Raw genomic sequence first — 23453 nt, 5'->3', positions numbered from 1 at the left:
GACTAGGTAGACTTTCTGTGTAACACTATGATTTTAATTCAGTGGTTGATTGGTATGACTATATGTAGTTGTAAATTCCCTGATCAAACATTAAATCCTTATTAGAAATAGTGAAATTGGAGGAGGAAAAGCTGAAGGAAGACAAGGGGATAAGGCAGAGGGAATTCTGATGGATTCACAGGTGGCTGCTGCAAATCCTTTTTTGAAAGTAACAGATTTTATATTAAAAGCAAGTTATTGTCACTGTTCCCAGAGGGATGGGAGTAGCAGATGGCCGTTTCCTGGTACAGGTGATGGATGTGTGTGGCTTTGCTTCTCATTCTCAGGTCTGAGCTCTTTCTATTCAGAGCTGATGAAAGGACTGGGTGCCGGGGGACGCCTCTGGGAGCTGCTGGAGCGAGAACCTGCGCTTCCTTTCAATGGTGGGTCTGAAATGGGTTTGTTTTTATTCGCTAGGATTAATCAGATGTGGTTTTAGACAGATCAGCTTCCTGCACTACCTGTGAAAGATGAGCATGACCAGGACGTTGTCCCTTCCACATAACAGGGACAGAGTCCTCAGAGGGGTGGGCAGTGAGGAAGGACGGTTGCTGGGGTGCTGCTCTGGGGCCTGAGGGTGTCCCTGGAAGCCAAGGGACTGACCACACAGTGTGCAGCCACTGTCTGCCTCCTTGCAGGTAATTTGTTTACCACAAACAGCAGGATAGAAGTGAGGGCAGCTTGGGTGCACAGAGGAAGGCCCTGGGCCAGTCCACCAGATCTGTCTTCCTTAGTGATTTTGATGTTTGTGTGGAGGACAGAAGGAAAGGAAGAGGGATTACACATACAAAAGCCTCTAAGTTGCTTGGCTTTTGGAGGTGGGGTGGAGGATGCTGGTACCAATCGGCTAGAACCCTCTCATCAGCTGCTTCCCTGGAAGCTAGTACTCAGGAGAGCCGTGTGGCCTGGGCCAACTAGCGAGGGCACAGGAGGATGGCCGTGAGCAGTAACCAGTCCCAACCACTCACTGATGCCTGGGACATTGTTGGGTAGCCCCGGCCAGTAAGGGAATAGCCAGGACTCTCCTGTAGGATTGGCTGGAAGAGAGAAGCCCAATTGTGAGAGATTGAGCAGCCTCTCCCAAGTCAGTAGCAAGGTAGGACCAGGACAGAATCGGCCTCTGACCCCTTCGAGCTCCCTGGCTGTTGTGCAGCACCACCTGTGCATCGTCATTCTCTCAAGACCTTTATTTAGAGGAGGTGAGAGAAACCCTAGGCCAGGGGGACTGCAGAGGCAGCGGCACAGGGAGAGGGCAGCTGGTTGGAGACCGGACTGCTGGTCAGCATGGGCAGGTGGTTGTCTCTGAGCCTCAGTGTCCTGTCAGCAAAACTGGGACAGTGACTTGTACTTCTCAGGGCTGAGGGAATCAAACAGGATGCAGATGTGTAGTGCCTTGTACCTGGTGGTGCAGAGCAGCTCAGGTGAGCATTAGACGGAGGCTTCTTCCTGACGGGCCCAGTGGGAGCTCGTGCTCCAGGACCAGCTGCGCCGGGCCGCCATCTGTGGCCAGTTAGGTGGGAGAGCCGAGTTCAGCTTCTGAGTGTGATCTCTGCACTGAGTAATTAGGATTCTATTTTATGTTTCAGAGGGGGTCGTTTTAAATGAGAAAAGCTTCCAGGGTGCTTTGGAGTTCAAGAATGTGCATTTCGCCTACCCAGCTCGGCCAGAAGTGCCCATATTCCAGGATTTCAGCCTTTCCATCCCGTCAGGGTCAGTCACGGCGCTGGTTGGCCCAAGTGGCTCTGGCAAATCGACAGCTATTTCCCTCCTCCTGAGGCTGTATGACCCCGTTTCTGGTGAGTGGCTCACCTCGTTGTAGGATGGGGGGGGCTCTCCGGAGCCCTTCTTCTCCTGCGCCCTTGGAGAGGGTCAGATTATGCAGAAACCTGGTAGTGTGAGAGTTCTGAATGCCAGGGGGTTTGTTCTCAGGAAAGGAATCTCTTAAACAAAGGTTTCACTTTTCAGGCTGTGACAGCTCATACAGAAAGCCTGTCAGGCATGTTGCATATCTACGAGTCCAGAGTGACTTCCTGAATTCCACCTCCTCATCGTCCATGCTGGTGTCCCCTTCTGATGGGAGCCCCTTACTGGGAGAAGGGCTCCGAGCAGGCGCCTCACGAGCTGCTGAGCACCGGCGCCCGCGGCAGCGCCCTGGGGTCAATGTCTCTCCGCGCCAGCTCCCATTTTGGATTATGTTGGCCGCTGCCATCACTATCATGAAGGACGATTGAGTTCCCTCAAGGTGTACAGTTAATTCTGTTGGCTAAGGTCACAGAGATACATCTGATTATTTGAAAGCTCTGCCACGATGTCAGTCAGATTTTAGTTGCAGATAACAGAGTCCCCTCCAGCTATGTTCATGCAGGAAGGTGAGCTGGATGGATGAACTAGGTGGGCTAGCCATGTAACCACTGCAGGGAGACAGGAGGCATGGGAGACCCAGAAGGTCCCTTTTGGCTCCGAAGTTCCCTAGAATATGTTGGTTTTAGATTCTGTTTGGAGATTCTGAGTGTACTTTTCATCTTTAAAAAACTAAGTCTGGAATTTTCCCACCAGATCCTTTCTGTGTTTACGTCCTTCATTGACCCCAGGACACTCAGTGACTCTTTCCTTTCCTCTCTGCAAGGAACTATCAGTCTTGATGGCCGTGATATTCGTCAGCTAAATCCAGTCTGGCTGAGATCCAAGATTGGGACTGTGAGTCAGGTAAGAGGAGGGGGTTCCATTTTTATTATATTTTCATTTAAAACTGCTTTTGTCGTTTGTTTTTTCCTTGGTCTTGAACCTCTCAAAAGAGAAGTTTTCCAGATGTACTAATGTAATCTCACAGGGCAAGTTGTTTAGAGTTGTAAATAGTGCTGTTTCCTGAAGACCTTAGGCACTAACCACTTGAAGCACTGGCGTTTCATCAGTAGCTGGGGACTGACATCACTTTGTAATGCAGATAGTCTAGGAAACTGGGGGAGAAAATGACACAACCTTTTAGCTTCTACTGACTCTTCCCCAATTCCCATTTTCACTACTAGCCAGTCTGCTGTTTTACATAAAGGGTTTCAGAGATAAGCAAGCAAAGACTATGGCAAGAGCCGGGGGCCCCTTGCAAAGAGGTTGCAGATTTCAAGAGTGTTAATGTAATATGGTCTTTTTGATGAGACTGTTTTCACAGGATCACTTGGTGCAGGGAAATTTGACACAGCTATTTGTATTTTTATTACCAGGCTATGTGCACAGCAGACAGACCCAAGCTTTCCCCCAGTTCTGGGCCTCTCCCTCTAACGAGCACCCCCTCAGACCTTATCGTCAGCCCCACTCCGCTGTGTGAGGGGCAGGTGGGGCAGTGACGGGGCTGGCTTGGTAGTTTAAGGATCACAGCAATGCAGTATCTTCATTAGGGATGGAGAAAAGAAACTGGAAATGTATCTGCTTTTCAGGACTATTCCACAGAATGGTTTTGTTCACTACATAATGATCAAGGGGTCAATCCAACAAGAAGAGGATATAGCAATTATAAATACATGTGCACCCAACGTAGGAGCAGCTCAGTATATAAGGCAACTGTTAAGAGACATGAAAGGCGGAATCGACAGTAGCACAATCACAGTGGGGACCTGAACACCCCACTTACGTCAGTGGACAGATTATCCAGACAAAAAAATCAGTAAGGAAATACAGGCCCTAGATGACACATTAGACCAGATGGACTTAGTTGATATTTCCAGAGCATTCCATCCGAAAGCAGAGAACACACAGACTTCTCAGGTGCACGTGGAACATCCTCCATGATAGAGCACATGTTGGCCTACAAAGTGAGCCTCCTAAATTTAAGAAAATTGAAACCATGTCACATCTTTCCTGACCACAATGCTGTGAGATTATACATCAACGACAAGAAAAATACCGCAAAAAACCACTAACGTGGAGGCTTAACAGTGTGCTACTGGGCAGCCGACGGATCGCTGGAGAAATCAAAGCGGAAATAAAAAAATACTTAGAGACAAATGAAATCAAAGCGGACATAAGAAAATACTTAGAGACAAATGAAAACAAATGGCAGTCCAAAACCTCTGGGACACAGCAAAGGCAGTTCTCAGAGGGAAGTTGATAGCAATACAGGCCTACCTCAGGAAACAAGAAAAATACCTAGTGAACAACCTAACCTTACACCTCAAGCAATTAAGAAAGAAGAACAAATAAAACTTTCCATGTTAGAAGGAAAGAAACCATAAAGATTGGAGCAGAAATAATTGAAATAGAGACAAAAAAAAAAAACCAATAGAAAAGATCAGTGAAACAAAAAGCTGGTTCTTTGAAAAGATAAACATCACTGATAAACCGGTAGCCAGGCTCATCAAGGAAAAAGGGAGACGGCCCCAGTTAATCAAATCAGAAAGGAAAAAGAAGCTACAGCTGACACCAGAGGAATGCAAGGGCTCATAGGAGGCTACCGTGGCAACTCTATGTCAACAAAAAGGACAACCTAGAAGAAATGGACAATTTCTTAGCAAGGTACAATTTGCCAAGACTGAGCCAGGAAGAAATGGACATATGAACAGACCAGTTACCAGCACTGATACTGAGTCAGTCATTGAAGAACTCCCCACAAGCAAAAGTCAGGACCAGATGGTTTCACAGAGGAATTCTACCAAACATTTAGTGAAGAGTTAACACCTATCCTTCTGAAACTGTTCCCAAAAAGTGCAGAGGAAGGGACACTTCTGAACTCATTCTGTGAGGCCACCATCACCCTGATACCAAAACCAGACAAAGATATCACAAAATAAGAAAATTACACACTAATATCACTTATGAATATCGATGCAAAAATCTTCAACAAAATACCAGCAAATCGACTCCAACAACGCGTTAAAAGGGTCGTACGCCCTGAGCAAGTGGGGTGAACCCATGGATGCAGGGGTTTCTCAGTGTCTGCAAACCAGTGTGATGCCCCACATCGACAAAATGAAGAATAAAAACCACATGATCATCTCAATAGTTGCAGAAGAAGCTTGTGATAAAATTCAACATCCAGTTATAAAAACTCTCCAGAAAGTGGGCACAGACAGAACATACCTCAACGTAATAAAGGCCATGTGTGACAAGCCCACGGCTAACATCACAGTCAGCGGGGAAAAGCTGAGAGCATTTCCTCTAAGTTCAGGAACAAGATAAGGATGCCCACTCTTGCCACCTTTATTCAACATAGTTTTGGAAGTCCTAGCCACAGCAATCCAAGAAGAAAAAGAAATAAAAGGAACCCGAATTGGAAAAGAAGTAAAACTGGCACTGTTTGTGGATGACATGATACTACACATAGAAAACCCTAAAAACGCTACCAGAAAAACACTAGAGCTCATCAATGAATTTGGTAAAGCTGCAGGGTACAAAATTAATATACAGAAATCAGTTGCATTTCTATATACTATATAAAATATAAAATGTAAAAATATAAAAAGAAATTAAGGAAATAATCCCACTTACCATCGCATCAAAAAGAATAAAATATCTAGGAATAAACTTACTGTAAAACTCCTAAAGGAAACCATGGGCAGAACACTCTTTGAATAAATCACAGCAATGTTTTTATTTTTTTGAACCAGCTCCTAGAGTAATGGAAATAAAAGCAAAAATAAACAAAGGGGACCTAATTAAACTTAAAAGCTTTTGCACAGCTAAGGATACCATAAACAAAATGAAAACACAACCTACAGAATGGGAGAAAATATTTGCAAATGATGTGACTGACAAGAGACTAAAATATACAAATAGTTCATACAGCTTAATACCAACAAAAGCAAGCAACCCAGTCAAAAAATGGGCAGAAGACCTGAATAGACATTTCTCCGAAGAAGACATCCAGATGGCCAACGGGCACATGAAAAGATGCTCAGTATTGCTCATTATTAGAGAAATGCAAATCAAAACTACAATGAGGTACCACCTCACACGAGTCAGAAAGGCCGTCATTAAAAAGTCTACAAATAATAAATGCTGGAGAGGGTGTGGAGAAAAGGGAGCCCTCCTACACTGCTGGTGGGAATGTAAATTGGTGCAGCCACTATTATCTCCTTAAAAAACTAAACACAGATTTACCATATGATCCAGTAACCCCCCCCCCACTTCTGGGCATATATCCAAAGATAACTATAATTTGAAAAGATACATGCACCCAATGTTCACAGCAGCACTATTTACAGTAGCCAAGACACGGAAGCAACCTAAATGTCCATCGACAGATGACTGGATAAAGAAGATGTGGTCTCTATATACAATGAAATATTACCCTTTCATAAAAAAGAATGAAATTATGCCATTTGTAGCAACATGGATGGACCTAAAGATTATCATATTAAGTAAGTCAGACAAAGATAAATATCATATGATGTCTCTCACATGTGGAATCCAAAAAAAAATACAAATTTTATTTGCAAACCAGAAATAGACTCATGGACACAGAAAACAAACTGTGGTTACTGGGTGAGGGCGGAGGGATAGATTAGGAGTTTGGGATTAATAGACACACATTACTGTATATAAAATAGATAAACAACAAGGACCTAGTGTATAGCACAGGGAACTAAATTCATTTTCTTGTAATGAGCTGTAATGGAAGAAAATCTGAAAAAAAAATGCATGTATGTGTATAACTGAATCACTTTGCTGTATACATGAAACTAACATTGTAAATCAACTACATTTCAATAAAAAATAAGAATTAAAGTGGGGAGGATATAGCTCAGTGGTAGAGTGCATGCCTAGCATGCATAAGTTCCTGGGTTCAATCCCCAGTACCTCCATTAAAAAAAACAAGTGAATAAACTTGATTACTTCCTACCGCAAAAAAAGAAAGACAGAAAACGAATTAAAAAAAAGAATAGTTCTGTCCAAATGCCCCGTTCCTGTCTGCTTTGTTTATGTTTCAAAAAGTAGTAGATACAGATGGATTCTCCCTTAGTGGAAGGCAGGCAGCTGGGAAATGCAGACCAGCTCGGTCTTCCTCCTGAAGGAGAACTTGCATTTGTGGAGGGCCTACTGCGTGCCAGTCGTATGGGTCATAGGGGAATCCCATTTCCTGCAGCGTGGGGAAACTTTAGATGATACAGTCAGTCCTGCTCATGGTAATACATGAATTTTTAAATCATCCAGTGGGTGAATTTATGGAGCATGAGGAAGTAGAACCAGGAAAACAGCATATACTCTTTGGGAGCAGTTTAATCGTTTCTCAGATATAAGTGCTTACTAAGCTCCCCTGTGTTTCCTAGACAGTTGAAATTTGCAATGCACTGTATTTCCAATTCGTAGGAACCAATTTTGTTTTCCTGCTCAATTGCGGAGAACATTGCTTATGGTGCCGACGACCCTTCCCTGGTGACTGCCGCGCAGGTGGAGAAAGTGGCCTGCGTAGCCAACGCAGCTGCTTTCATCCGAAACTTCCCTCAAGGATTCAACACCGTGGTTGGAGAAAAGGGCGTGCTCCTTTCAGGTACCTTTTTGTTATTACTGCTTTGTAGCAAAACTCTGCTCCAAAAACTCTCCAGACATTTCGTACCGCAGTGTAATTTTCTAATTAGGCTTTTGTCCTTAGAATTGATGAAATTCATCTTTTTCACTTTCTGAAATCTCTCTTGTTTGTGGACAGCAACCCGGTTTCCTCCACTTTCTACCCCAAAGGTATTTCCAGATTCTCACGGGGTGTCCCACTGAGGAGTACTCAGCCACAGCCGCTTTTTCTCGTCTGAGGAGAGATGTGTTTTGCAACTCGAGATCCTTGAAAATTGTAGAAAATGAGACAGATACCAGGTGGCAACATGACTTGCTGAAGGAGGCAGAGCCCGAGTCAGGAGCAGAAGTGCAACGAAGGAGCCCGTTACTCCCTACTTTGCAGGTTCTGTGTTGGACCCAGAGCCGGCAAACTTCTTCTATAAAGGGCCAGAGAATAAATATGTTAGGGTTTGGGTTTTTTAAAAATATTTCAAGTTTTATGGGCCACATGTGATCTCTGTCACACAGTCTTTGTTTCTTTTTTAAACAATCCTTTTAAAATGTAAAAACCATTCTTAGCTTGAGGCTGTGCACAGACAGGCCCTGAGTCAGACTGGCCCACGTGCAGTCCTCGGTTCCCCATCCTGGCGAACGAGGGACTCTCAGGCGTGCGCTGCTCTCTGCTCCCTGTGACGTCGTCGGGGCTCACCCAGCAGGTCAGATCGCGTCCCGGGGCCATGTTTCCCGGAGGGAAGGAGAAATGGTTCTGATGCTTTAGAGTGCAGAAGGGGGACCAATAATAGGGAAATAAAATTTTGGTTAAACACATTGTTTTTTATTACAAATATTGAAATGTGCTTCCTCTCACGATGTGAGCCCTCTGTCACTGCAAGTGTTGAAGCAGAGGGTGGACACCGTGTCAGTGCAGAGGCTGCCAGGCTGGATTGGAGCAGCAGTGCTTTCCAACTCTTTTTGCTTGAACTTAAACGACAGAAAATTTAACACAAATGTTTTCAGTTAATGGTGTGTGATTTTTTCAAACTATAGGCAGTAGATAAAAAATGTTTTTGCTAGATCGGGAAGTTCCAGGAGTAGAATTACATATTGTTGTGCACGCGTGAAGTGCTGCTCCATGTCTGAAACATGTCCTCGGGCAGGACACCGGTTTCGGCTGCTCATGGTGAAATGATCAGGCAGGGGCGTGTGGGGTTGGGAGCCACCTGCACGCCGGCCCGCAAGCACATCACCTTCTCCCTTGGAGCGGCTTCTGCAGGTCCCTTCCGCTACCGGGACTCTCCAGCTCTGTTCCGCAGTGGAAGTACCCGAGGTTTCGGTGCGCCGTCACTCTCTGGGCGGGAGAAAGGCCAGCCGGTGGTAGGTGGGCGGTGCGCTGGGTGGCACCGGGGATTCCGCAGAGCTGGCCGCCGCCCTCGCCGGCGGCTCTGCCGACCCACACAGAGCGCTGAGCCCCCCAGGCAGAGGGCTTCGGAAAGACCGTGCCCTTCTTCCTGCCCTCGTCGGGAGCGTGGGCTTGCCTGTCTGCGGGCGGCTTCTAGCGGCACCACACAGTTCAGTTTAAATGATTAACTTCTTTTAAGTGAAATTGTGTGTATCAAGTACTATTAATAAGTATGTTCAGCCAATACAATCAAGCAAAAAGGAATGCTTTCGTCACCAAAAATGGAATTGAGTTTTCTAAAATGAAGTAAGTTGGGAGGGGTGAGTTCTGAGTACTGCTCTCTGAGGCTTTACTGGTGGTAACTTAGTGTCCCCTGGGAGGAAGGAGAGAGGGTGGTGTGAAAGAGAGACGAGGAAGGGAAGTCAGCAGCTGTCTGACCTTTTATGTTTCCCCTACTCACCGACCCCCCCAAGTCTGCTCCTTGGTTTAGTAGAATTTGAGTTTTAGAAAAGGGGGCATTAGAGTGGCTGACTCCATTTGTTGCCTCCAGCTTCATACAAACACACACACCTAAACACACACTCCCTCTCTCTCTCTCTCTCACTGCTCCATGTGCCAGCTGTCCCGCGGGGCAGGGAAAGGAAGAGAATAAGGTGAGGGCGGAAGAACCGAGCAGCGTGCTGAGGCAGAACAGCAGGCTGACAGAGCCCATCTCACTGATGTCCTTTGCGCCCATGCAGCTCACGTGCCCTTCAGAAACCTCTGAATACCTTGAGTTCCCCGCTCCCCTGTCCCTGGGGTGTTCTGTTGCGGGGGCAGCACTTGTGTGGTTGAGAGCACAGCCGCCTGTGCAGCTGAGGCCTTGGCTCTGCTGCTGACCGACCGGGCAGGTTCTTTGTGCCAGTTCCTCATCTGTGAAAAGGGAGTTGCTGTGGGACGTGCTTGATGGGCTTGTTTTTGAGACTGAATGAGATAATACATGTAGTGCCTTTAGAACATGCCTGGTGCAGAAGGGTTCCACAACGTTCGCTCTGATAGCAACTTGTTATTACTAGCCTTTAGACTGATGAGGAAACAGTGTATTTAAAACATAGGTTTCTGCTCTCCCATCTGTCTCAGCTATGACTGGCTGGGAGAAGCTACCTTCAGATTGCCACACAGCTTAGAAAAGCCTGTTACCAAGAATTTTTGTTAAGGCTTTCAGTTAAAAAAAATAAAATGGTCATTTTCAGGTGGGCAGAAACAGCGGATTGCAATCGCCCGTGCTCTGCTTAAGGTAAGCCTGAAGCCCCTTGGCTGGGGTTTTTTGTGTTGCTTTTAATTAGGGACCTTGTAATTTGTAATATGCTGTTTTTCTTCTTCTTCCTTTTTTTGGGGGGGAGGGTAGGTATGTGGCTGGCAGTTCTGGTGAAAGGGGAGTTGGGTGTTCCACCGAGTACTTGTCCAAATGTAACAAGTATTTCATGAGTATTAGGAGCACAGTACTGTGCGAGCGTTGCCAGATGGAGAGGAGTTTAACACATGGATCTTCCACGAATAAGTGTACAGTGTGGGAGGTATAGCTCAGGGGTAGAGCGTGTGCCTAGTATGCACGAGGTCCTGGGTTCAATCCCCAGTCCCTCCATTGAAAATAAATACATAAATAAATAGAAACCTAATTATCTCCTTTCCCCAAAATAAGTCAAAAAATAAAAAGATAATCAATTAGAAAGATTTTTAAAAAGACGCATATGGTCTAACTGGTGAAAGTGATTATATCAAAATAACAAAACAATGCAAGTATAGCCTCTTATATGATCAACAACCACCTGCCAAACTCAACAGTAAAGACTTGAAATACTTAAACGCAAGACTCCTGAGAGGAGAGGGGAAAGCTGAGAGTCATGGACATTGTTTTTTTTTTTTTTTTTTTTCAAGAAATAACAGCCTTCCCTTTGTTATATAATTGCTCTGCTCAGATTTATTGGTGATTTTTTAAACGGCTTTTTTAAACCTAATTTACATATAAAATTCACCAGTTTTAAATGTACTTTTCAGTGACTTTTAGTAAATTTGCAGTTGTGCAGCCATCACACAGTCCAATTTTAGAACATTTCCGTCACCCTGAAAAGATCCCTTGTACCCATTTGCAACCTTCCCCCAACCTTTCCCAGCACTCTGCTTTCTGTCTGTCTAGATTTGCCTTTTCTGGACATTTCAGATACAAGGAGTCAGACAGGATGTGGTCCTCTGCAGCTAGCCTCTCGTACTCGGATAGCATCGGCACTTTATTCCTTTCTGTCGCTGAGTTACATTCCTTTGTGTGGATAGACCACAGTTTGTCCATTCACTGGGTGATGAGCATTTGGGTTGTTTCCAGTTTAGGGCTGTTGTGAATAGCACGACTATGTGCGCATGTATTTGTTTGGGTGTGTTTCCATGTCTTATGGGTAGGTTCCTAGGCAGAGCTGGAATTTAACATGTTACATACCTTGGCTTGCTCTTATTTTCCCTCAGTGTTGTGTGTCCTAGTCCTAACTAGACTATGAGCACGACCTTGACAATCTAGACTCTGTCTAAGTAACCTTACGTCCCCACCTCACACTGACTGGCCAGCAGGGCAAAACTGCATTAGAAAGACTGTCCAGCTCAGTGATGACTGTGATCATGGTTTCAAGTCATCTCTAACTCTTCTGTTTATGAGCTTGTCTCACTTAAGAGTTTGTGTTCTTTTTTTGTAGTAGCTTAATGTGATATAAGGCACATGCTATAAATTCACCCATTTAAAGTACAGCTCAGTGTTAGTGTGTTCAGAGTTGGGCATCCATCACCACAACCAATTTTAGAACATTTTCATCACCCCCAAAGGAGACCCCTCTACCCTTCAGCAGTCTCACACACCCCACTGCCTTCTCTCTCCACGGACCCCAGCCCCAGGTAACCACTAGTTTACTTTCTGCTTCACAGATGTGCCTATTCTGGACATTTCATACAAACGGACTCATACATTCTGTGACATACTGTGTCTTGCTCTTTGCGCTCAGCATAATGTTTTCGAAGCTCATCCATGTTGCATCTTGTATCAGTACTTTCTTTTATTCCTAAGAGTTTGTGTTTTTCTAATAAAGTTATGTTTTCTTTTTAATGTTTTTCCTTCAGAATCCCAAAATTCTTCTCCTGGATGAAGCAACCAGGTGAGGATATCTTAATGTGCAATTGTATTAAACCAAATTCTTCCTGTACCACAAACTTATTACTTTCAAGTGAAACAGCTGAGAAATGTCTCAGACTTTAAAGGGACAGCGTCTGACTCAATAACGCCAGCTGGGAGGCAGCTAACAGGCTGAGTCATGAGCTGAGGGCTCTAGTTCCAGTTCAGACACTTGTGATGAATCTCTGATCACTTTAGTGGGCAATGCTGCCAAATTACTAGTTCTATGGAAATCAAGGGTCCAGAGCTTCTTTTTTTTTAATAGTAACTTTATAATATAAAATATATATAGTTGACCCAGGAAGTTGCAGTGTTGATCATAGTGAAAATTCACTGCTCGTGAAGGGCCACTGTACATGTAACAGGAAGTACATGACTTACCAGTGTGCATGGCACTGACATCTTCGCTTTCCTGTGGGTTGTCTGGTTTCAGTGCACTGGATGCTGAAAATGAGTACCTGGTACAGCAAGCTCTCGATCGACTAATGGAAGGAAGAACGGTGTTAATCATTGCCCATCGTCTATCCACCATTAAGAATGCTAACATGGTGGCAGTTCTTGACCAAGGGAAAATTACCGAATACGGGAAGCATGAAGAGCTGCTCTCAAAACCAGATGGGATATACAGAAAACTAATGAACAAACAAAGTTTTATTTCAGCATAAAGCAGCAATTACTGGTACACTGAATATGAGAGACTTTAAAGCAAACCAGCATTACAGGAAAAAAGAAGAAATTCAGACTGTATGAAATCTTTAAATCATACTTCAAGTTATTTGAAATCTGCCTATTTTTCCCAAAGTTCATAAAATATTGTTTTGAGATGTCCTTGTTCTCAAGACCTTTTTATTCAGAGTTTTAGTAACTATAACTTTCTAAATGTCTATAGCACTGAAGTTATTTTCAGGTTTTATATTTTTATCTTGGAATATTTTAATTAATATAGCATGGCACCTCATTTTCTTTCATCTGCTGTTTTAAATTGAACCTATTGTCAGATGACAACTTTTAAGAGGGAATTATAAATAAAGAGCCTAATTATTGTAGGCCAGTTTACCAGGCACTGTGTAATCTCTTAGTGTTCTACTTTGGGTCTCATTTTACCAGGTAGCAGAATAGAAGGTGAAAATGTAACCCTTTAGTTTAACCTGGTAGTCTCATAGAGGAAACCTAATATATATACAGAAATAGCTAACATCACATGGCGAGAAGGGAACATTAAACTCCTCATCTCTTCTGTCTCCAAAGGTGTGAAAGCTTAGGAATATGTGTTCCTCTGGGATGATACTGTGTTTGGATGTGGGTAGTTTTCAACATCTTTGGCACATGAGAGCCTGGTGAGTTTTAAAAAGGGAATAAGCCCCGTCCTTTGAATATGAAAACTTCTGTTTTCATTGTTCACATATTTATTTCTATGAATACTTTGGGAACTGAGACATGAACTGGCAGATGTCAAGAAAGATGTAAAAATGACTTCTACATTTATGTTGTCTGAAGGCCTGTACCTTGAAAATTATCTTTTAAAAGCTTATAATTCCTAGCCAAATTTTACAGCTGTTTTTATCAGTTATTTAAATAGTTTTGAAATTTCACTCAGTGAGGCTAACATCTGAAATTATTACTATAACTGTAATTTTCAACCTTAAAACATTTGAAGAAAGTTTAGTTCTTGCCATTCTACAGAGTATCAAGAAACCCTAAGAACTTGTCACTCTTCTTCTGAAAAGAGGAATTAACCATTTTTCTTTTATATATGGGTATATTTTTATTCACCTAAATGTCTCAAAATTCCTAAAGTAATGCTGACAGCCTTTGCATTTGCCGTATTTCATATCAGTGCTATTAATTTGCTGTTGCCTCAAGAAAAAGTACTTTTTCTACATTAATAATGCCAGAACCTAAGAAGTAACTATGTTGATATAATTAAAATGAATGTTTTCTCATAGACTAAGTATTCGTTAGTTTCCTGATTATGCTGGAAGAAGAAACCACTATTTCATGGTCAGCATGGAATATTACATTTCATTCTACGTAAGGGAATCTGTTAATGACTAAAGTGAATTCAGTGGATGAATAAACTCAGTGTTCTTTGAATCAGTAAACCAGACATCTGTGACAATCATTTTAACAAGCTTTATGTATATTTTTCATGGTTTACTATTATGGTGTAGTTCTCAGAAAGCGGGTAAAACACAATTACAAGGTTGGGTCTGAGGGAAATCTCTGTGCCATAGAAGTATTTACAAAATTGAATTTGATTGTTATATTTTATTTTCTAAAACAACATGTTCAGCTGTGTCCTTAAAGTAACATTTTATATCATGAATTAAAATTTATAGTGAACTTGATCTGTGTCTGTCACTTACTGTAAAACCTTTATTACATTCAGCTTCTTATTAGAATTTAGCTATGAAGATTCAGGAATAAAGAAAAAACTAACATTACAAATACAGAAAAGTGAGTAGTAATTACAAGTTCCTTTCCTTTCCTCCTAATCTAAGATTTTTAATGTCCTCATTTGCTTGTTACTTCTAAACATTCTGTTCAGTTGCTTCAGTACATAAGTAGGCACCCCTGTCACCACAATGGACAAGGGACTGTGCTGTGGAGCCGGTGGCAGGTGAGTAAGGCACAGTATCTGCCCTCTGGAAGCTTCTAGTCTAGGAGTCGGGGGTATAAAAATTAATCACAAGAAATTAGCTAGATGTCAGAGGTGTTGTAACTAACACTGTTTGGTGCCCCTTTTTTGTTTCCAGCGTGTTTGCACATGTTACCACATTTGATCCTTTGACAACCCTGTAATTTAAAGAAACACCTGGGACGGGCGGAGGGTAGAGCTCAGTGGTAGAGCGCGTACTTAGCATGCACAGGGTCCTGGGTTCAATCCCCAGCGCCTCCATTAAAAATAAATAAATAAAACAGATAAATAAACAAATACCTATTATCCCCACTCCCACACGAGGAAAGAAGCACGAGCGAGTTGCCAGGTAGCTCACACTGATGCTGTGCACAAGGAGAGAGAGACAGGCAGGGCTGGGTCTTGGGCCATCAGTGCTGTGAGGGAACCCTTTAGCTTTCATCCTGCGTGCATGGAGAGCCAGCGAAGGACATGTATGTTTATGTAAGCAATTTAGAAGCAGACGAGAAGAAGCAAAAAGAAAATTTAAATCGCCTGAAAGCCTACCTGTGAAGATAAAATGCCACGTTAATGAGCTTCGTGGTTTTTGTTGTCCACTCCCCAGGCTCCTCTGCGTGCAAGGTCTCTGGCCTTGGACCCGACTGGTTCCCAGGAAGTAATCTCAAGGTAACCCATTACAAGCCATACCCTTGAACATGCCGTTTTACAAAGTAGGGCTCCATTTTGGGAAACCACTGTATTCCAGGAAAGTGCCAAAGCTGTTAGAAGTAAGTGACAATGAATGTAACTGTTACAAAACATTAAGTATATTTATGAAAAAGGTATGTGGAAACTACACAGTAAATGTTCATTTGGGGGTGTTTTTCTACATGTTTTTATATCAGGCATCGTGGAGTTTAGCTGGTAATCACCACTCAACTCATTCAGTAAACATTCACTGAGCACATTCTATTTTGTTAGGTCCTGTGCTAGGTGCTGGCTGGGCCTCCCTCCCGAAGCCAGCACAGAGGCACACCAGCTGTGACCTGCTACCTGTTTTGTATGGCCTGCAAGCCAAGGATGGTTTTTATAGTTTTAAATGGTTTAAAAAATTTTTTTGCCACATGAAAGTTATATGAAATTCAAATTTCAGTGCCCATAAGTAGAGTTTCATTGGAACAGAGCCACACTCAGAGCAAGAGAGACTATGGCCTGCAAGCCAGAGAGTCTTCCTCTCTGGCCCTTGATAGAAAAAGTTTGCAGACCCCAGAACCAGTGAAAACACATCAAGTGTTCCTCACTGCTTGAAGGATGTTTAAATTGCACTGAAATTTAGAGTTAACTCACAAAGTTCCACTGCCACTAGATAAGAACAAATGGATGCTTTGCTTAGACTTGAGAGCTACTGCCCTACACTACCCTTTCTTCTGGATTTCTAGTGTAAATGGCCACACTGGATAAAATAAGGTAAAAAGGTCGATAAGGAAATGGTAGCCACCAGGAAAAGGTGGAACACTGGGGGGGGAGGGGGTGGATAAAGAGGCACTTACGCTGCCCCAGGGCGTTTGTCGTCCATATCTTCTCTTCCACTTGCCTCCATCATACATTCCAGGAGGTGGGCTGCCAGGGACTGTACTCTTGTCCTCTTCCCTCACACTCTGGCCTCCACAGATGGCTGGAGGCCAGGAGAAGAGTGAGGTCACCATACTTACAGCCCCAGTCCCCTTCTGGGTAGCCATGAGTTGGCTGCATCTCCTGACCCAAGGCCACAACTCTGGCAGGTGGCCCTTTATCACAGGTTCTGGTGACGCCTTCCTTTCTTGGCCCATCTGTTGTTAGAAGTCTCAGGGCTCTATGCAATCTCTGGCAGTCCTTTATTAAACTCTCTTTACAGCTGGAGGGTGCTGTTTCCTCTGGATCTTGTTTGATAGTCTGACAAAGCCCATCACGGGCCTTATTTCCCCAGTTTCCCCTTCTTTTAGTCACTTGAGGTTAGTTGGCTTGTTTAAAGTCCTTGGAATGAACCAAGCTCTTTGCTGCTTCAGGACCTTTGCCTGAGGATCTGCTTCAAACACTCTTCCTCCTGTTCTTAGCCTGGCTGACTACATGTCTTGGTGAAGATGTTCTTTCCTCTCAGAGGCCTTCATCAGTCTTCTCCAAAATTAGGTACCCCAGTCATTCTCTGTCAGACCCTCTGCTCTTGTCTTCCATAGTACACATTCATACTACATTTGAAGTTGTGTACTTAAATTTGTGTTCATTTGTTCAGTACCTGTCTTTCTCATTGGCCTGTGATCTCCAAGACGGCAGGGCCCATGTCTGATTTGTTTACAGTTAATAAACCTTAGCACTTAGCACATAGCCTGGCACATGATAGGGACTCAATAAGTCCAGAATGAATGAGTGACTCATCGTGTTGTGTATTCACCAGCCTTCAGTAGTCATACTCAATAGTCAGACTAAAGGGAAGTTCCTTTGAACACAAAGGTGCTGGCGAGTTGCTCCAGCTCCTGCAAATAGCAACTTTTATAACTGGATGGTGGGCAAACTACTAACCAGTCCATCAAAGCCCAAGAACAGATTTACTCCACAAATACCCTCTTAGACACAACTACTCTCATACCCCATTCCCTGGGTAAGAATGAGACAAGGAGGAAATGCACTGGGCTATAAAAGCTATGACTCAAAGATGAGGTGCAACTTTGGGTTATAAACCCAAGGGGAAGGAGCAAAGCGGCTTCCCTGTGTGACTTTGATGAGCTAACTGCCCAGATGCTGCTAATGTGCACAAAAGAATGGCTTTCCTGGGTAAACGCCAACAACTGACAGCCACATTGTGGTCTCCCACATATGCACACGACAGTGTTTACTTAAGGATTCTTTATTTCAACAAATATTTAATGAAAGTCTATGCACCTGTTACGGTGTGCACAAAGGTAACAGCTGTTAAGACCTTCAAAAGGAGCTATGTGAGAGACAATTACGGAAACAACTATCATGCAGAATAAAAATATTATAAATAGCCCACAGGTAGGGGCACAGGGGGCAAAGGATAAAGGGATACCTTCCTGTGGAGGGCTTCACTGAGAGGGCAGCACTGAAGGAAGATTTGATGTACGAGGCAGATGCTTGCGGGCAATGTGGGAGGGACGGCACTCCAGGCAAAAGAAATAAGTGCAAGGGCACTGGAAAGGGATGCGGGTTTTTCATTCTTGGAATGTCAAGTTCAAGTGAGAAGTGGTGCAAGTAGAGGAAGGACAGAAAAGCCAGCCAGAGTTAAATCGCGAAGACCTTCTGTGGGAGCTTAGCAAATTACATATGGGCAACGGTCACCTACCAGAGCAGTTAGAAGCCCAAGAGCAGCTTCTGGTTTGCCTTAATTCAGGATGTTGGCAGTGTTGTAAGACTAGATAGAGGCAAGGAGACCAAAGAGGCTGAAAGTTGGGAGGTGGGGGGCGAAGGGAAAAGGTAAGCACCTGAATCAGGGAAGAGACAGTGCAAATGTAGTTTCTACTAGAAATACTCAGGAGAACAATGTACCAGGACGCTACAGCGGACGTTAAGTGTGAAGAATGACTCTAGGAAAGAGCTCTTCTTTTTGCCTTGGGCAATTGGCCAGTTTTACCATTGTCAGTTTTACCAAATGGGGCAGGCGTCCTAAAGGAAAACAGGAGTTCAGCTTTTAACGAGTGAACCGTGAAGAGTCTGCAGGACATCCCGGTGAAAGCATCCACTACGGAGCTGTCAGAAGCCTGTGGGTTTTGAGTAGGATCTGAGTTAAAGATACGGACTTGTGGCGTCACTTGCATGGATGAGGCTGTGCAGAGTTGAGTGGGAAAATGAAATACCTAGACAATGATATATATAACACCGAGTATGAAAACCGCTGTCAGCTTTACAGTTTTTCTCCCGCCTCAGCTTGGACCAGGGAACGAAAACTTCATTTCCCAAGAGGCTCAGGAAAGAGCAGCGTACACAGGCTTTGCGTTCAAGCTACTGGAGGGCCAGCCCCGCCCGCCGGATTGGAGATGGGGGCGTGGCTTTTCTGGTTTCACTTCCCTAGGAACTCCGGACTCCTGCCGCTTCAGACTGGGGTCCACCTGCCACAGTCCTCGGGGCCCCTCCAGGGACCAGCGTCTCGACCACGCCCCACGGCCAGGCGCCACGCTTTGACGTCATCACAGCGCACCCTCCCCCTCTACGCTGCCGCCCGACCACGCCCCACGGCCCGGCGCTACACTTTGACGTCATCACAAACCGCCACCACTTCCCTGTAGCCTACCGCTCCGACCACGCCCTGCGGCTCGGCGCTGCGCTTTGACATCATCACCGCGCGTCCTCCCGCCCCTTGGGTGTTCAAGCGGCGGTCGCCGGCCGCGCTGCATCCCGGAGTCGGAGCGTGCGTTCCTTTTCTTCTCTCCCTTCCGTCATGTTCCCGGCCGTCTCCTCTCCGCGGACCCCGGGACCCGGGGCCCGAAGGGGCCCGCTGGGCGGAGCCGGGCCCGGCTCCACGCCCCGGTCGACAAGCAGGAAGGGCCTGGCCCTGGGGTCTGTAGTCAGCTCCCCGGCGCTCTTCTCGCCGGTCGGCCGTCGTAGCTCGCTGAGCTCGCGGTAAGTGCTCGTCCCAGGTTGGGTCACGGGCCTCCGGAAGCCGCCGGAACGCGGGACGGCGCCGAGAATTCCAGGGTGTTAGTGAAATAGACCTCCGCCACCCTTGCGTGTTGTTATTTCATCCTGATTAGTTGAATCTTCGCGTTCTACTTTTCATGAGATTACCTTTGTGTAGGGCTGAAGAACAAATTGGGTTTGGATTAGTGGTTACCTGCCTCACTGTTAGTACCCCTGTGATCTTGAGTAGGTCACTCATGACTCTTCATCTGCGAAATGGCGATGATACCTGACAGAAGCCTGCCAAAGGAGTCAACGTGAAATACCTTGATGCAGATGTAAAGCGATGATGGGAAAGAGGACCTCAAACCCTGCAAAGTCACGTATACCTAACATACTAACTGCCATTCTGCCATTAATACCTGCTGATTGATAAGGAAAGAGATTTTAGCTACGGAAGTTAACTTTGGAGCTAAATTAATACTGAAAAGTCTTTCTATAATCAGTGAGATAAGGGTAGTAGTTTTGTTACAAATAAAAGCGTGGCCCAACCAGTCTACATCATTCGGGAAACCATGCTTGTCCTCTACTGTTTAATAATTAATCTAGGTATTAGAAGAAGCTAACATGTTTCTTGAGTGGTTTCCTTTGAATTCGTCTATCAAAAATGAATTCTCCACAAGGAACTATATTCAATATCTTGTAGTAACTTATGGTGAAAAAGAATATGAAAACAAAATGTATGTTCATGTATGACTGACGCATTATGCTGTACACCACAACACAATGACACAACATTGTAAACTGAGTCTACTTCAATTAAAGAATACTGATATATATACACAAAGGAAAAATGAATTCTCTTCTGCAAGAAAATGGTAATGTTGGGTTTTGAACTTATAATTAAAGTGTATATAGACGTTAGCAATACTTTAAAGGAGAAACGATTTTTTAAAGAAATACATTGTATCCTTGGCTTTTGCATTTTGTAACGTGCTCTTCAAATGGTGATCCTGTCATTGTTTTCTACTTGTTTTGAGAAAAGTCAGTGGATAAAAGGCATACTTTAAAAACTTCTTACTTTTTGATAATTTAAAGAAAAACCTTTGTTACAATACTGTCAGGAAACTGCTCTCATCCACTCTGTATGTGCATCTCATTTAAAAGATAGGATAATTTTTATACTGATAAATTTACATTGTTTCTCTGAATGTTAAGAAGAAAGTGAGAAGGAAACGTAATTTCTACTGCTATATCTGTTATTGAAGACCAGGTCATAGCAGGTACTCATAATTCTATTTAATTTCTTTTTTGATTGTATAAATCTACTAGATTCTTGTAATTCTACATCTGATGAGAGCTTAGAGGTAATCTAACCCAATGCTTATAAAACTTTTCTGACCACAGTGTATGTATGATAGACTATATTCTGTTTTATTTTTCCAAAATTTTGATTGAGACCCTCAAAATGACCCATAATTTGAAGAACACTGATCTATTCCAGTCTTCTTATTTCACAGCTAAGGAAGCAGAGTTGTAAAGAGCCTAACTGAACAGATCATGCGTCTAATTACTAGAGCATAAGAGTTTGAAGCCAAGTTTTCCTGAATCCTATCAGTCTTTTTTTAATGAAAAATAAATTTAATTACACAATATACAAGAGGCAGAGGTTTTTTTTCACTGTTATACTTTATCTTTCTTCTTGTTTATCAAAGACCTTTTCTTTATTGTGAAAATATATACATAAAAATTATAATGGATAATGGAAAATTTTAAGTTCCAGGCGAGATAACGTGATCTCATTTCTTTAGAGGAACACCTACACGGATCTTCCCACACCACTCCATAACTGAGTCTGTGAACTATGATGTGAAAACGTTTGGCTCTTCTCTCCCTGTTAAAATCATGGAAGCCCTAACATTGACTGAAGGTGGGTGTCATTTTCCATTTGCCTCTATTAGCAATTAAAAACGGAGCCTAGGTCTGGCATCAAGATTGAAATTTGTGCCTTCTCTGGTATATCCTCACTTAAATGGGGTAGAAATAGGTAGCCTATTTGGTTTTCACTGTAATTAATTGAGAAATATGATACATTGAGAAGCAGAATGAGTTCATTTTAGCACAATCCATATAAGTATTTGTGGTTGTAAATACTTTATATGCAAAACTCAGTCCAGTTTCAAAAGTTGATTGAGTTTATGATGTTTAGCTTTTTAAAAAAATCCAAAAAACTATTGCCTTACAATATTTGGTTTAATAATACAGTAAAGTCAAGTCTTTCCTCCATTTCTGGATCCTGTGTAGTGTCCCAGAGGCTGTATGCATGAGTATATGTTATCAATTTGGTGTGCCATTAGAAGATTCTCTTGGCAGAGAATTAGAGTGGAAGCTTGGAAGGTGCAGTCAACACAGGCTTCAGAAAGGTGACATTAAGGATGAGTTGGGGTGACTAGAAAAGCAGAGTTCAGAGCAGCCTGTGATCTTCTGGAATAGTGTTTTTCAAACTGCAGACAGTGATTGAAGTCAGTTTAGTGGTTCATGAACAGCATTTTAAAAAAATGAAATAAAATAGGTTGCAAAATATCAAAGTGCTTCTCATTGTGTTTGTTTTATTTAAATTGCATGTGAATGCATCATGACGTAAAATGTCTTTCATACTATGAGTGACAGTCAGAAAAGTTTAAAGTGCTACATTCTACAAGAAGGAATATTTCTCATCAATCTGAACTAGCACATCTTGCCTATAAGAGTAGGAGCTTCAGGTACAGTTGTTTCCAGACACCTGAACTTCCGCTAACCTCTGTCATCCATTGTTCCTGCTTTACATACATATTGTATTTTATTATCCTCTAACAATTTCAGCTTAGATTGCATTTGAACCTTTTGACATACTCCTGGTTCATGCCACCAGATCATGTTAGCAACAAATAGTACACAGCGTCAGGAGAGAGCATCTAGAGATCAGGATGTGTAAACTGAAGAGGTGTGTAAACTTGAGAATTGTTCCCCACATGGAGTCGAGCTGGGATCCTCAAGGATTCACCAGTAGAGGATTTGGAGCAGCTGTAGTGCTTTCAGGAAAAGCAAATGCTGAGCAGGTATTCCGGTTCAGCAGAAAGCCCACACTTAGCCTATGTGTGGGTTTGATGTTTTAGCTTGTACATTGTCGATGCCTTCCATTTTGCCCCTCTAGCCTACCCTTAAGCGAAGAGCAAAGCTCAAGTTAATTAAATTTTAGGACTGTTAACACATTTATGCAGGTTTACCACCAACACTTACAACAACCGTAGAGTAGTCTTCTTTTATCCATGGGGATCCCTTCCAAGACCCCCAAAACCAAGGTTCGCATCAAACCCTGTGTATACTGTGATTTTTCCCGCACATACTCATGGAAAGTTTAATTTATAAAAATTAAACTTATAAAATCTGCTCAATAAGAGAATATTTATAAATTTATAAAATCTGCACACTAGGAGAATATCCAAATTGCCAGCATCACTTCTCTGTGCTTTATGGCCATTTTTAAGTAAAGTGAGTGTTACTTGAACACAAACACTGTGATACTGTGCCAGTGAATCTCATCACCTAGACTGCTACTCAGTGACTAATGGGAGGGTGGTGGGCATGGTGTGGATACCCTCCCCATCAGAATGCAGCAGGGCAGTGCAAGGTTTCATCACAGACTTATGAATTGTTTACTTCTGGAATTTTCCATTTAACATTTTGGACCACAGTTGACTGTGGGTAACTGAAACCATGAAAAGTGTAACCACAGATGAGGAGGGACTGCTGTATACTTACTTAGTTTTATCATTTTGTGCGGAATGTAACCCTTTATGTTGCCATATAATGAAGTAATTTATCATACTTTCAAAGGGCTCTTATTTGAAAATCTTGTTCTTTTAAAGGAACATGATTTTTTCCTTGAAATATTTTCTTTATTTAATGAGAGGGTTTATTATTTGTGTTGCTTTATCAAAATAAGATTACAAATGTTACTAAATATTACTAAAAAGTAAGATACCTGTTTACAACAAAAGTAAGAAATATTAAACCTAGGCTCAAAATATACTCTTTGCGTTAGATATATTTCTATAAGTGGTTATCAAAGTTAAATAAAT

At 43.1% G+C, this 23453-nt stretch overlaps 2 protein-coding genes and 1 non-coding gene across 4 annotated transcripts in view; all 3 read left to right on the top strand.

Annotated features, from left to right (window-relative positions):
- ABCB10 (ATP binding cassette subfamily B member 10) overlaps positions 1 to 14455 on the top strand; it is a 33466-nt gene extending 19011 nt beyond the window's left edge. Inside the window, exons 7-13 of the mRNA XM_031462112.2 lie at positions 327 to 422; positions 1626 to 1835; positions 2666 to 2745; positions 7339 to 7519; positions 10150 to 10193; positions 12056 to 12090; positions 12541 to 14455. Coding sequence (XP_031317972.2) covers positions 327 to 422; positions 1626 to 1835; positions 2666 to 2745; positions 7339 to 7519; positions 10150 to 10193; positions 12056 to 12090; positions 12541 to 12772 — 878 coding nt within the window. The 3' untranslated portion in view covers positions 12773 to 14455. The remainder of the gene's footprint in view (positions 1 to 326; positions 423 to 1625; positions 1836 to 2665; positions 2746 to 7338; positions 7520 to 10149; positions 10194 to 12055; positions 12091 to 12540) is intronic.
- Positions 10470 to 10541, top strand: TRNAT-AGU (transfer RNA threonine (anticodon AGU)). The gene has a single exon. It is a non-coding gene; the product is annotated as a tRNA-Thr (tRNA).
- A 4607-nt stretch (positions 14456 to 19062) lies between the features above and the next one.
- Positions 19063 to 23453, top strand: part of NUP133 (nucleoporin 133) — a 47878-nt gene continuing 43487 nt past the window's right edge. The window contains exons 1-2 of one of the 2 annotated variants that reach the window (XM_010989874.3): positions 19063 to 19335; positions 21144 to 21262. In XM_010989874.3, the coding sequence (XP_010988176.2) occupies positions 19154 to 19335; positions 21144 to 21262 (301 nt within the window). In that variant the 5' untranslated portion in view covers positions 19063 to 19153. Of the gene's footprint in view, positions 19336 to 19400; positions 20211 to 21143; positions 21263 to 23453 lie in introns of those variants that run through there. The other variant, XM_064487858.1, reaches the window with a different exon arrangement.

The sequence above is a fragment of the Camelus dromedarius genome, chromosome 8 (genome assembly GCF_036321535.1).
Source record: "Camelus dromedarius isolate mCamDro1 chromosome 8, mCamDro1.pat, whole genome shotgun sequence".
Classification (NCBI taxonomy): Eukaryota; Metazoa; Chordata; class Mammalia; order Artiodactyla; family Camelidae; genus Camelus; species Camelus dromedarius.
Note: the sequence above shows the minus strand (reverse complement) of the source record. Positions and strands in the feature narration are given on the sequence as shown.